This window comes from Glycine max, chromosome 6, assembly GCF_000004515.6.
Source record: "Glycine max cultivar Williams 82 chromosome 6, Glycine_max_v4.0, whole genome shotgun sequence".
NCBI lineage: Eukaryota > Viridiplantae > Streptophyta > Magnoliopsida > Fabales > Fabaceae > Glycine > Glycine max.
In genome coordinates, this window is record NC_038242.2 from 28,601,088 (window position 1) to 28,615,810 (window position 14,723).

The 14,723-nt window shown below is 38.6% G+C and overlaps 1 protein-coding gene across 1 annotated transcript; it reads left to right on the forward strand.

Annotated features, from left to right (window-relative positions):
* Positions 1 to 743: 743 nt before the first annotated feature.
* Positions 744 to 13,846, forward strand: LOC100778699 (amino acid transporter AVT6A). The gene is made up of 4 exons (XM_006582034.4): positions 744 to 1,551; positions 2,618 to 2,821; positions 10,488 to 10,953; positions 11,535 to 13,846. Exons 1-4 carry the CDS (start codon positions 948 to 950, stop codon positions 11,671 to 11,673), a joined length of 1,413 nt encoding a protein of 470 aa, XP_006582097.1. The 5' UTR covers positions 744 to 947; the 3' UTR covers positions 11,674 to 13,846.
* The last annotated feature ends 877 nt before the right edge of the window (positions 13,847 to 14,723 follow it).

Below are 14,723 nucleotides of genomic sequence, written 5' to 3' on the forward strand. Positions count from 1 at the left end.
CATGCATAAGGTAGGAGAGTAAGGAAAATGATGCATGAACACCACCAAATTAGTTAAACACTTAAAGAAATATATAATATAATATAATATGTGATCGAAAACTGGAATTTTTTAGAAAGAAAAAAATTAGAAATAAAGAATATTAATAAAATATCTATAATGTTGAAGTGTCACCATGGCTAAAATAAAAATTTTGTTCTTCATTTTTTTAAATTCACAATTTTAATCCTTTATTTTTAAAATTATTCAACTTTTAAAAATTTCAAAAGTCTAGGTAGCCTAAGGCGAATTTTAAATATTAATTTATGGAGTTCGTTAATGTTAATTGACACGTGTCTATTTATTAATTACATGACAGTTATTTTTTTAAAATTGTTTAATTATTGATAAACCTAATTAATTAAAAATTAAAATATACACAATCATTAATCGAAATTAGTCAGACATTAAAATTATATTTTTTTAAAATGAGAAACCATGTTCCAATTAAAAAATAAAAAAATTAAAATCATAAAACTTTTAGATGAAAATGTTAAAATGTCTTAAATAAAATTTACGAATTTAAGAAAATAGGATGACAAGAAATTGAATTTTAATTTTTTTTTAAGTACAAAATCTAATTACTTTTTCTTCCCCAACCAAATAAGAGAAGTTATTTATTGTTTTTCTCCCCTTTCCTTTCTTTCTTTCTTTTTTTTTTTTTTACTTTCATTCATTCATAACAAAGAATGAAAGATAATAATACACAGTAGTGCGGAGGAGCGTCGAGAAAGAAAAGTGATTTCACCGTGTGTTTTTGGCGTTACCCTGCACTGTAGACACGCTTGGCTTGGCTGGCATTCGTGTTTGTATTTCACAATCACATTTCCCATTCATAAAATTATTATATACTCTGATTCTGATGTGGGTGTGGTGGGACTTGTGAGAGAGAGAGAGAGAGAAAGAAAATGATTGATAGCAATAACAATGTCAACATGAGCCACCACAATCCTAATTTCACAGGAACAAAGGAAGTTGTTGTTGAAGACGAGGAATCACCATTGTTGGCGTTGCCACTGCTAAGAAACAGAGAGGAAGATGAACAAGGGTCAGGGTCAAAGGCATCGGTTACTGGTTCTGTGTTCAATCTCTCAACAACCATCATCGGCGCCGGAATCATGGCCTTACCTGCAGCCATCAAAGTCGTCGGCGTCGGCGTCGGTGTCGTCGCCATCGTTTTCCTCGCCTTCCTAACACACACCTCTCTGGAGATTCTCCTCAGATTCACCAGAGTTGCCAAGGCTTCCACCTACGCCAACCTCATGGGTGATGCCTTTGGGAGTTCTGGGACATTGCTGTTTCACCTCTCTGTACTTATCAACAACTTTGGGATACTTGTTGTCTACGTTATCATAATTGGCGATGTCTTGTCCGGAACATCATCGAGTGGTGTTCATCATTTTGGGGTACTTGAAGGGTGGTTTGGTCAGTGCTGGTGGACTGCACGTACTTTTGTTCTTCTTCTCACAACCCTCTTCGTGTTTGCTCCATTGGGGTTCTTTAAGAGGATAGGTACCTACACTACACTTACACTGCACTACTATGTTATGGCTTCAAACATGTTACATATTTTAGAGCATCTCCAATGCTTCATGAGTTGCTTAAAATTAAGCACTCTGCTTAACAAATTTTTTCCATGGAGCGAATGATCTGACAGTGAGTTGCTTAATTCGTTCTTACTAATTAAAGAACCATTTTTCAATTACAAAATTTAATGTGGCCCACGTTACGCACTCACTCTAGCAACTTTAGCATTGAAGTAAATTTTTGTGTAAAGTTTTTAAATCTATGTGACATTGTAGAGCTTACAAATTTTAGATAAACAACTCATTTAAACAATCATGCATTGCAAATGTTCTTAGGACATTTGGTAATTGCTATGGAGTAATAATGATTATGGTACCACTGTGAATTCTTCATCCACCATCCACCCATCACACGTGGTTAACCCTATCACATGTGTACATTTATTTTTTTGATTCTGTGCCAGAGACCACGGGTGTTTTCCAACTCACTGGGTTAGAGACTAATCTCGCTTGCGATGTGTGACTCTCCCTGACGTAAGAAAATTTTGCACATAGGTTCTCTTGTTAATTAGAGGGTTCCCACACATGTGAACACAGCAGGGTCTTACACCACTGCGCCAACCAATTTGGGTTACCACTTGTGTAAATATGTTTAATTTTCTCTTACAAGTGATTAGGAGTAAATGAATATAATTATACACAGTTATCAATATGTACTTGTGGCACGGTTAAATAAGCCGCACAAGTGACTTTTAGTATCATGAGGTTATTAAAATGTTTAATGTTGGTAACTTTTCATCATAAATGGTTAAGAGAAAATGAATTTGATTATATATAATTATTAATCTGTACATGTGGCACTAATGAATAAATATGTATGCCTCACAAGTGATTTATCACGAGGTTATTGAAATGTCTAATGGGGTTAACTGTGCCATTAAAGTGGTTAACCTTGTCGAGTGGATGCTGGGAGGATATTTTATTTTCAGTGGGATGTTGATGATTTTCCTTTGGTATGTGGACAAGTTTAATTTTTATTTTTGTGACTGCAGATTCATTGAGACATACTTCTGCCTTAGCTGTGGCTCTGGCTATTGTGTTTCTACTCATAACTGCTGGAATTACATTCGTCAAATTGTTAAATGGCAGTATAGCTAGTCCGAGGTTGCTTCCTAATATTACTGATGTTACATCCATATGGAATCTCTTTACAGCAGTTCCAGTTCTTGTGACAGCTTTTGTTTGTCACTACAATGGTAAACTACCCGATTGTATTCTGCAATTTTAGCATTTGCCTCATGCTTTAATTCTGTGTTTCTTGCTTGAGAATATGTTCAAACTGGCACATTTCACTCTCTAATGTTTCAGATAATAATTTTATTTTACATTTTAAAATCCTGATTTAAGAAGTCCCCCCACTTCCATAAAAGTAGAGAGATGTGCTAATAACTCAAATGCTGTTACCTTATGTGTACAATACTTTCTGTAATAGAAGTACATATTTCCTGTCAAGTCAATATAGCAAATTTTTTTCATGAATATGCGATCTATCTGAGTCCTAGAAGCATATCTCAAAACAACACATTCTGCTTATTGTCTGGACTCTTGACTTGGTGCAATATGTTTCTCTTGCTTTGGAGGAAAGTGGATACGATTAAAAGGTGACAAATGAAAATAACACCAATTTAACCCATATTTTTCCATGTAGAGAAAACAAAGATACAATTCACTCAAAAATGATACTGGCAATGCAAGTTCCATTGACACTTATGCTTTGAATAGTTACAAACTTACAATTGCAGATGCAAATCTTCCTTTATTAACAGGGTTTCTATTTATTCTGCATGATCCCATGTGCATTATGCATATTCATTATGCATATTGGAATAATGAAATTTCTTTAATATTGGAATATAGTTTTCGTACTTTGGCACTTTGTTAATACTTGTCACCGACATATAAATTTTTTGTGCTATTGGTTAAATCCGATTTTTGGGTCTAAGTCCGATGATGGGGCTGAACAGGGCCTGAATCAATTGTTGTGTCTAGGCCTAACGAAACTCATGATCTGGAAGGTTTATAGCATAAGGCAGAAATGTGGGCCATAGGGAGAGAGGGAGTTAATTAGTTATGATGTTGGCATGCCAAGTTTGTTACACCTAGTTAAGAGTTTAAAGTTGGGGAGAGAGTGGAATGAGAGTCAAGGTGGTGTGTTTTCAAGTTTGTAGACAGGGAAATCTTCTCCTGAGGAAGCTAGTGGCTGTTGTGAGTCTTCCTGTTGTAAGAGCTTTATGATGGTACCAGCCCAATCTCTTGTTTTATTACTCTTGTAGTACAAATGCACAACTAGGGATTGGAGCCTACCCTCCCTAACCAACCACCGTGACTACTCCTGCCTAAGTAATTCCAGGCAGTCCAATTCTATTTATAGCTGACGGCTAACTAACTAACTAACTGCCTTTAACTGACTTGAACGGTTACAAGACTGACTAACTAACTGCCTTTAACTGACTTGAACAGTTACAAGGCTAACTACAAACAGTTACAAAGCTAACTACTAACTGTAACTGATCTTAGTCAGCTACCTAATCTTGGTTCTGGCTGCTCTGGCTGCTGCTCTGACTTCCTCTTATACTTGCCATGTGTCCTTCCTTCATACACTTGCTTAATCGGTAACCTAACAATACTCCCCCCCAAGAGAGCCACCTTGTCCTCAAGGTGAAATGCAGGAAATTGCTACTTCATAACATCAACCGATTCCCATGTAGCTTCAAAGTCAGGCAAATCTTTCCATTCGATGAGCACTTCAGCTGTGCCTGCAGGGTGGTTTCTGACAGCCTTGACAGCTAGAGGCTCTACCCTTAGCCCCAACTCATCAGTCAGCATTGGAGGCAAGGGTTGGGGTTTCATTGCAAGAGCCACAACTTTCTTTAATAGAGACACGTGAAAGACTGGATGAACTTTACTCTTGGGTGGTAAGTTGAGCTAGTAAGCTACTTTACCAATGACCTTAGAAATCAGATATGGTCCATAAAATCGAGGGCTTAATTTCTCATTCAACTTCTTAGCCAAAGATTTCAAACGATACAGTTGTAATTTCAGGTAAACCCAATCATCCACAGCCAAGTTAACATCCCTACGATGCTTATTGGCATATGCTCGCATCTAATCCTGAGCCTTAAGCAAATTAGTTCGTAGTTGGTCCAACAAAGAGTCCTTATCTTGTGTCAGCCTGTTGACCTCCTCTATTGTCGAAGGAACAGTTGTGCCTTTAAGAAATTGAGGTTGGTCTCTGCCATAGAGAACCCTGAAAGGAGTGAGCTTAGAGGAACTACTATAGTTAAGAGTTAAACCAAAATTCTGCCCAGCTTAAGCAGGAAGGCCAATGCTTTGGTTTTTCTCCTGTAACACACCTTAAGTATGTTTCCACTCTTCTATTGACCACCTCAGTCTGGCCTTCTGTTTAAGGGTGATATGCTGAACTAAATTTCAATTTAGTTCTAGCAGATTTTGAATAGTTCCCTCCAAAATTGACTCAGAAAAATCTTGTCCCGATCTGAAATGATGGTGTTTGGAAACCCATGTAATTTCACAACCTCCTTGACAAATAGATCAGCTATGTCCTTTGCAGTGAAGGGGTGAGTAATGGGGATAAAAGGAGCATACTTAGTCAATCTATCTTATTGAGAGCCCTATAATCCACACAAAATCTCCATCCTCCATCTTTCTTTTTCACTGATATAATAGGGCTTGCATAAGGACTGATACCGGGCCTAATAATCCCTGAATTCAGCATGTCATCCACTAGCTTCTCAATTTCATTTTTCTGGTAATCAGGGTACCTGTAAGGTCTTATGTTGGGGATTTCAGCTCCATTTTTTAACTCAATGCTATGGTCTTGTCTCCTTGAAGGAGGGAGACCACTAGGGTCTTGAAAGAACGGCAGTACCAGGGGTACTGATGATGAAAATATACAAAGCAGCTATGCTGCCAGCCTCCCAAAAACACAACTAAACCCATCACAAGGCCCCACCAAAAGACAAAAACAACCCAGATTAAGCAAAGGCCTCCATAAGGTTGGAAGACCAATGATTAAAAGGGATATTAAAATCTTTATCTCTAGCTTTAGACCAGGACCAAGCTAGGAATAAGGCATCATCCATCACTTTGGAAGATACAAAAGGAATGCCCTGAAAAATCAGTAAGTTCCTATGCTTCCAAATAGCAAAAGTTAAGGCAATCCACCACCCACACCATCTAGAATGGTTTCTCCCTACAACAAAACCATCGCAAAATAGACTGAAATGACTTGCTGGAGAAGAAGGGAGGGCTCCAATAGCCTGGATTCACCTCAAGGATTCCCACCACAGGCCAATAGTCTGATTGCATTGGAAAAAAAGATGGCCTGCCTCCTCCTGCTCAATATGACAAAGAGGGCAGACAGACTCCTGCAGGTCCAAATTTCTTCTGTGGAGATTAGCTCTAGTAGGGAGCCTATCCTTAATAAGCCTCCAAGTGAAAATGGCAGCCTTTGGGGGGATTTTTAATTTCCAAATAAGCTGAAAGTTCCTCCCATCTGAAGCAGATCTATTTTGATTTGACAGAAGCCTATAAGCTGACCTGATAGAATACATCCCACTAGGATCAGCTTTCCACAATAAGTTATCTTTCAAATGACACTGAATAGGATAAGCACTGATCTCTTCCATAAAAGCCACAGCTACTCCCTCCTCATACTCGAATAGGTGTCTCCTCTACTTCAGATCCCAATTCCAATTATTCTGGTAGAAGCTTCCCATGGTTGAAATAAGATCATTCTGCTGCTTACTAATGATAAAGAGCTGAGAATATTTCTGTTGCAAGTTGCAATCCTCCCCCAGCCAATTATCTTTCCAAAATCTAATTTTATCCCCACAACCTGCCTTCCAAGCCATATTTTGATGTATAATCTTGAAGTCATTGTGCTGATATATCTTCCTAAGATCCCTCCACCAATGAGAATCCCAACAATGAACTCTGCCATTCTGCAAGGCTGACCATCCCCCATATTTGGAATTTAGAACCCTGTGGTGGGAATTCTTCACTTGGGTTAAGGAAGACACAGTTCTCCATAATAGCCCTATGGCTAACTTTCTTCAGCTCTCAACTACAACTGGAGGAAAGGATATTACTAGAAGAAGGAAGATTTGGTGGTTGGCTACTACAAAGTCAATTTGGCAATTCAGAAATGACTTGGTGTTTCATAATCAGGCATTTGACATTCATAAGTTGGTAGATAACTCTATTTTCCTCACTTGGACCTGGCTTAAGGGGTGGGAAAAGAATTTTTGTGTTCCTTTTCATCACTGGTCCTCAGCAATGCCCTTAGCTTTTGTTTAAGTTTGTTTTGTAGGGAGGGGTATGTGGGTTTCCCCATGAGGGGATCATCTATTTTGTATCTTTTCAGGAGCCTTTTTCTCCTGTGTTTCATGTAGTACCCCTGGTACTCTTACATATCAATATATAATTATTCTTGGCGGTTCAAAAAAAAAAAAAAAGGCTGACCATCCCCCATATTTGGAATTTAGAACCCTGACCCAGAACTGATTCTGTTTAGAATATAAATTTTCTAAAGATCCCCAAAGATCCCAAACTGGCTTTTAGCATAATTAATTTTCAGACCAAAAGCCATCTCAAAGCCTCTAAGCATTGCCTTCAAAACAAGAACATTCTCCCAAGAAGCTTGACCAATAAAGACAGTATCATCAGCATATTGGAGGATATTAATAGGCTCTTTTTGTTTTCCAACCAAGTAGCTTCGATAAAGATTTTTCAGAATGGCCTCTCTCATCAATCCAGTGAGACCTTCACCCACTATATTAAAGAGCAAAGGGGCTAGAGGGTCCCCTTGTCTCAGACCTCGAGTAGGGGCAAATTCTTTAGTAGGGCTACCATTTACTAAAATGGAAATGGTTGCTGATTGGAGACAGGCAGCAATCCATTGTCTCCATTTAGTACAGAAGCCTAATCTAGACAGCATATAATCCAAGAAAGACCAAGATACGGAGTCATAGGCCTTTTCAAAATCCACTTTGAAGACCATGACTGGCTGCTTTCTCTTCAGAGCTTCCTCCACCACCTCATTAAGGATCAGAATTCCATGAAGGATATGTCTATCCTTTATGAAGGCTGATTGCCTTTCATCGACAATACCAGAAATGAAACTCCTCAGCCTGTTTGTCAAGAGCTTGGCTATGACTTTGTACATATACCCAATGAGAGAAATAGGCCTGTAATCATTTAAAGATTGAAGATGATTTGTTTTAGGAAGAAGGGACATGAAGGAAGCATTGCTGCCTCTAGGGAAACTTCCATGAAAGTGGAATTCATCCACAAATCTCCTGAATTCAGGTTTCAAAACCTTCCAAAAAGCCTTAATAAAATTGAAATTAAAACCATCGGGTCCCGGACATTTATCTCCACCACAACTCCAAACAGCGTCTTTAATCTCTTGGTCAGAAAAAGGGGCAGTGAGCCTCTCTCTTTGATTCTGATCAATAGAATGGAAGAAGACCCCATCTAGGGTGGGTCTGAACACCTTGTCTTCAGTAAATCTATGAAGAAAGAAATTAAGAACTTCATCCTTGACTAGGTTAGGCTGTTGAAAGATCTCATTATATTCCTCAAGAATACCTTCCATCCATGCAGGTATCAGGCTTGCTTCCGGTACAGCTTGTAGACCTCGACAGCACAACAGGAATCCCTCTCCTTCATTCTGTAGGACCTTGACAATGGATCTCAGCAAAGCAGCAGATCTGGCCATTGCCGGTTCTCCCTTTAATGTGAATGACCCCTCAGTTGTAGGTATCTTCAGAGTTAACTCTCTGAAATTTGCCCTTATCTCGCCTAGAGATGCCAACTATTCCATCCCTAATACCACATCCACTCCCGTCATTTCAAAGACAAATAAGTCTTGCTGGATTTCCATGCCTTGGATCTGCAATTTAAAATTCTTGCAGACTCCTTCACACCTGATTTTTCGTCCATCCCCTACTTCCACAGTATACGGTTTAGTAGGTGTGATTGGTATTTGCTGTTGTTTCACTACTGCAGCAGAAATGAAATTATGAGAGGCCCCACAGTCTACCAATATAATGACTCTGTTTTTGGCAATATTGACCCAAAGTCTAATGGATTTTTTTGAAGTCAATCCTAACATGCTATATAGGGACAGCTGAATACTCTGCAGTTGTTTCTCATTTCTTGCCCCTTCTTCTTTTTCGTCTTCTCCATCTTGTCCTTCTCCCAAAATAAGGTCTTGGAATTGGTTATTGGGGCATATATGACCAAGGCCAAATTTCCCATCACAACGGTAACAAAGTCCTTTTTCTACCCTCTCCTGGAACTCCGCATTTGAAAGCCTACTAAAAGGCCTACCTCTGTATGCCCCAGTGGACTTCACACTATTTGATTCCGAGCTCGAATTCGTCTCTCTTGTTTTTGCCGTGGTGCCTTTGTTTCCTAGATCCCATGTTACAGTTCTTGAGGAACTATAACTTCTAATTGGACCACCTCTGTTTCCTCCAACATTACCTTTTTCCATTAGTGAATTTTTCTCATCTATCCGTTGTGCATAGTCCATCAATTCAGGGAGGGTGTTTACTGGATGCAACTTCAGCTCTGCCCTCACCACCTCTTTCAGTCCATTTAGAAATATGCCTTTCAAATACTCAGGTTCTGTTCCTCTCAATGGACCTGCATACAATTCGAACTTCTCCCAATATTCTTCTACTGTTCCTTCGTGTTTCAGATTGAGTAGTAACTCATAGGGGCTTTGGTTCATCGAAGGCTGAAACCGCTGGATCACAACATTCTTGAAATCTGTCCAATTAGGGTTTTTCGTGCAAAATTCCCACCACTGGTACCAGGTTAGTGCCTTTCCTTCCATTGCGACCATGGCTGCCTGGATTTGATCTTCTTCCTCTACACCTTTAATCTCGAAATAGTGTTCCACCTTATTTGTCCAACCAAATGCATCTCCTCCGTCAAAAATTGGAATCTCAAGTTTCTGCCACGTTACCTCTCCATCGCGATTTTGCCGTTCTGCATGGTCGCGATTGCCGCTTCCCTTATCGGTGCTCGACAAGATCCGCACCGCCGCCATTAGCTCTGCCATTTGTGCCTTCAGCTCCGCTTGTTCGATGCATTCCTCTTCAAACAATCGTTTCAAACTTGCGATGTCCTCACGTATGTTGATCATGCCTTCAAACCCTCGTTCCAGAAATTCCACACCACACATGCATCCATGTTTCCTCGAGTGGAAACCATGAATAGCTTCACGTCTCAGGATCGAAATTTTGCTCTGATACCAGTGATGGTACCAGCCCAATCTCTTGTTATATTACTCTTGTAGTACAAATGCACAACTAGGGATTGGAGCCTAGCCTCCCTAACCAACCACTGTGATTACTCCTGCCTAAGTAATTCCAGGCAGTCCAACTCTATTTATAGCTGATGGCTAACTAACTAACTAACTGCCTTTAACTGACTTGAACGGTTACAAGGCTAACTAACTAACTGCCTTTAACTGACTTGAACAGTTACAAGGCTAACTACTAACAGTTACAAAGCTAACTACTACTGTAACTGATCTTAGTCAGCTACCTTAATCCTGGTTCTGGCTGCTGCTCTGACTTCCTCTTATACTTGCCATGTGTCCTTCCTTCATACACTTGCTTAATCGGTAACCTAACACTTTACTGCTTATTTGCTTGAATAATTCGTACACCATCCACTTTATTTCTGGTGTTCTATCAGCTATCACAATTTTTTTATGCTTTCTTTTATGCTCAGATACTTGATATAACAAACTAAAAGATTGAGCAGTGTTAAGTACTGGTAGAATATTTTTCAGCAAAGTTCTGTCCTGTCCTGTGCATGCAGTGCATACAATAGACAATGAGTTAGGAGACCCTTCCCTGATGCAACCAGTTATACGTGCATCGCTGGTCCTGTGTTCTAGCATTTACATTCTTACAGCATTATTTGGATTTCTCCTATTTGGTGAGTCAACACTTGATGATGTGCTGGCCAACTTTGATACTGATCTGGGCATCCCTTATAGCAGTCTACTCAATGACATTGTTCGTATCAGCTATGCCCTCCACCTCATGCTTGTTTTTCCAGTTATCTTCTTCTCACTGCGCTTCAATTTGGACGATCTTATCTTTCCTTCAGCTAGGCCCTTGGATTTGGATAAGTGTAGGTTTGTCTTGATCACCACTGGACTCATTGCTTTAATCTATGTGGCTGCAAATTTTGTACCTAGCATCTGGGATGCATTTCAATTCACAGGAGCAACTGCCACCGTTTGCCTTGGGTTTATTTTCCCTGCTGCAATTGCTCTTAGGTGGGTTTTCTTACTTATCTAAATGTAGTGATCACATCATGTTTCATTATTGTTAATTTGATCTAGTTCATTTTATTAAAGTGCTTGTGGTGAATCTTTATAACTAATCAATTAGTTGTTGTTTAGGGACTTTAAGCTCACAAAGCTTTTAGGATAAAGCTGAATGGCATTCATGTAAATATAATTGGCTGAGAATTCTTGGGATAAAAGGCTCTTTTATATTCTATCAACATAAATCCAACTCTTTCTTATGCTGAGAACTTTGCATTAAGGCCACTGGACTGCTATGATTTAGAACTTTTACTCTTTAGGATGACCTAAATTATAGAGATGGACTTGTTTTAGTACAAGGCTGAATAGTATATAGTAGCATGCCAGTGGTTGAGCTCAATTATGCAATCCTGAAATCAACATTGTAGAGTTGCCATCTCCTGTACTTTTGTTAATGCGTTCTGGAATGCTAGAAGTTGCCATGAATGTAATCTTTCAGTGATAAACAACAATTACTATTTAAAATTTGTTTTAACTTTAAAGCTAAATAGAGCTATTTTCCTTACTGGTCTATATTTCTGGCATTTCAGGGATCCCCATGGCATTGCAACAAAGAAGGACAAGATTTTATCCATTGTCATGATTTTTCTGGCTGTGTTCTCAAACGTTGTGGCTATATACAGTAATGCTGATGCCATGTTCAGAAAACATGTGGATCCTCACCAATGAGTTTTGTGTTGCCTACATTAGCATTCATTGAGAGATCTGTGCTCCCAGTTCATTAAACTAATATTCACGTTCTTGGCCTCGAAACCAGCAATGGCTTTGAGTTAATATTTTTTGTGAAGTTGATTTCAAAAACTACAGGACTTTTTCAAGGGTCACATTGCAAAAGGTTTTGAAAGTACAAGTGAAAGTGGAAGACTTTGATCAAATTTACATGTGGAAGACTGTCTGAAATATGGGTATTCATATAGTACATTTAATATTCGATATTTCTCAAAGCACTTATAGAGTGGTGCCCTGAGAGTGCCAATCAGGTTTGGTTTCTGATTCGTCTGTTTTCATGTTATCCTTGAATAATTATTTTTTGTAATAGTATACCTACAATGAAAGTAGGTTTAGTTAAGGGGAATAAATATCATATAAACAATAATTATACCTTCCGTGATTGAATGAACACTGTTTTTAAATTTGTGAAGTCATATATGTGGAAGCCCACTTTCTTTCATGACAAACCCAAGTTAGATAATCCATTTATTTGCATCCTCTATAAAGAGAAGATTTGGAAGACAATTGGAGTTCTAACCATGGGACTTCCCTTAAGCCCCAGGATCCTCAAGTCTGGCTTTCCCAGGGTCGTAATGTTTCTGAATCCAACAAATTTAGATTTCTTTAGGCAAAAACTAAGTGTGCAAATTTTAGACATTAATTTGCAACAAGCAATGGTAAGCATAACACAGGCATAATAAAGATCTATTAGTCTAATATGTTGTTAGTATCATTACAATGTTTATAGAAATGCAAACAACCGAATAAGGCTATTAGATCTATTGTGAATTTTCAAATACTAGGAAGAATTAAAAGCTTTACATCTATAATCCCTCCAAGTACATAGCAAAGTTATTAACCGATGAGGGTGAAGATACACACATACAACTAAGCTAGAGAGAATTAAATGCATATGTGATTCTGAATGACAACTTTGGAGGAGTAGAATCAGGTGCATCTGACGACGTGAGACACAATGTTTTGAATGTTAGTTGTTAATATTTTTAGTTTTTTTTTTCTTTGTCGGCAAATGTTAGTATGAGACACAAGGTTGATTCTGAACTTCAGGTATCTTGCACAGTGATTGCCAGCAGTGCAGAGGTAGAATATATATACTGTCTCATTCCCTTTGCTTGTTCCCAATGGGTGATTTACAGTAAAAATGCAGGTCTATGCATTACGGATGAAAAGTGTGGAACTGTGTCCAACTTTAAACGTTAAAGAGATGTAACTAGTAAACTCAAAGCAATTTCATGAATTCCTCTAGATTCAAAGCATTACTTTAAAAGACGAACGATCTTATTCTTAAAAATAAAGTTCATCGATCACACATATCACGTTAATTGTGACAATGACATGAGAAACATTTTTGCTATCTTTACTCAACTTTTCCTTGGTCATTTTCATCTATCTTTATAATTTTCTTTCCAATGTTAGCTCCATTGAAAAGTTCAATGAAAGAAGAATGGATACTCTCCACACCGGATGATATGTCTTCAATCACCTCTAGTGTTGTTAAATGGCGGCCATGGCGGCGCCATGGCGGATTTTTGAAAAAACGCTACCGAATAGCGGTGGCGTGGCGGGTTTGGGATGGTGGTCGTGGCGGTTATGGCGGAGTGGCGGAAAATGGCGTCCCTCCCGCACCCCACACGCGCACCCAGCCGCGACACCCGTAGCCGCACGCGCACGCAGCCGCGACGACCTCCGGCAGCGACGCACCGGCACAAACGGCGGCGACGAGCTCCGACAGCGACGCATCTGTCACAAACGGCGGCCTGCAGCGAGGAGTTCTCGCGGAGAAGACGAAGCTGCTGTCGCGAAGAAGAAGAAGGCGTCGCGAGGAAGAAGAAGGCGTAGGTTTTAGTTTTATTTTTGCTGTTTGACACCCCCTATTTTCTGTCTGCAGCTTTTTTTTTCCTTTTGCTATTTGACACCCCTTTTTACTTTTAACAGTCCCATTTTTTTTTCGTATTTGACACCACAATTTTTTTTTTCTGTTCAGTCCTCTTTTAAATGGCTGAGTTTATTTGAACTCTTTAATGAGTTTATTTGGTGTTGGTACTTGATTATTGTATGAACTCATGAAACTTTTTTAGTTTATTTGAATGCAATCCTTTGTTTTTTTCAATTTCAATGAGTTTATATATATGTTTTTTTTTTTGGTCCGCCATGACATCCGCCATTTTCCGCTACGCCATCCGCCATGAACCGCCATCCGTCATTAACAACATTGATCACCTCTAATTTCCCTGGACCAAGGTAATATAATGTTTTGGCAAAAAAGTCTGCAAAAACATTCATAAAATTTGCTACTAAAAATCCTCTGATGGTGATTCTCTTGTACACAACGTCCAACGTGTTTGGTGAAGATCTCTTTCCGGCATCAATATACTCAGATATTACCCCACAAATAGTCACTCTTCCAAATGCTTTCATATTAACAATTTCTGCCTCCAGCATCTCACCCCCCAACATCGTCAAAATATATGTCAATTCCATCAGGAAAATACCTGCAATATAAAATAAAATACACCAAATGTAAACAATTTTTAAAGTACTAGTTTTGAACTTCTCTATATATATATAGAAAGAGGTTATGTTCCTTGCTCACAATAATGAGTCCTTAGAAGTCTTCTTTAAATTTTGTAAAAGATTCAAAATGAAAAAGGAGTATGCATTACTTTAATTAGAAGTGAACATGGTGGAGTTTGAAAATGATAGCTTTCATTTATTCTATGAAGAGATGAAATTCTTCATAACTTTTCTATTGCTCGAACACCTCAACAAAATGATGTTGAGAGAAAGAATAGATTATTGCAAGAAATGAATAGAACCATGCTCAATGACAACTTTACACCTAAAAACTTCTGGACTGAAACAGTGAATACTGCTTGTTATTAATAGAACATAATTTATATAAGACTCATTCTAAAAAGAATTCCTTATGAACTGTGGAAAGGATGAAAGCCCAACATTTCATATTTTCATCCTTTTGGATGCTAGTG

Coding starts and splice junctions, on each gene's coding strand:
- LOC100778699 (XM_006582034.4), top strand. CDS start 948: ATGATTGATAGCAATAACAATGTCAACATGAGCCACCACAATCCTAAT. Junction 1,552..2,617: donor GGGGTTCTTTAAGAGGATAG/GTACCTACACTA, acceptor TTGTGACTGCAG/ATTCATTGAGACATACTTCT. Junction 10,954..11,534: donor CCTGCTGCAATTGCTCTTAG/GTGGGTTTTCTT, acceptor CTGGCATTTCAG/GGATCCCCATGGCATTGCAA.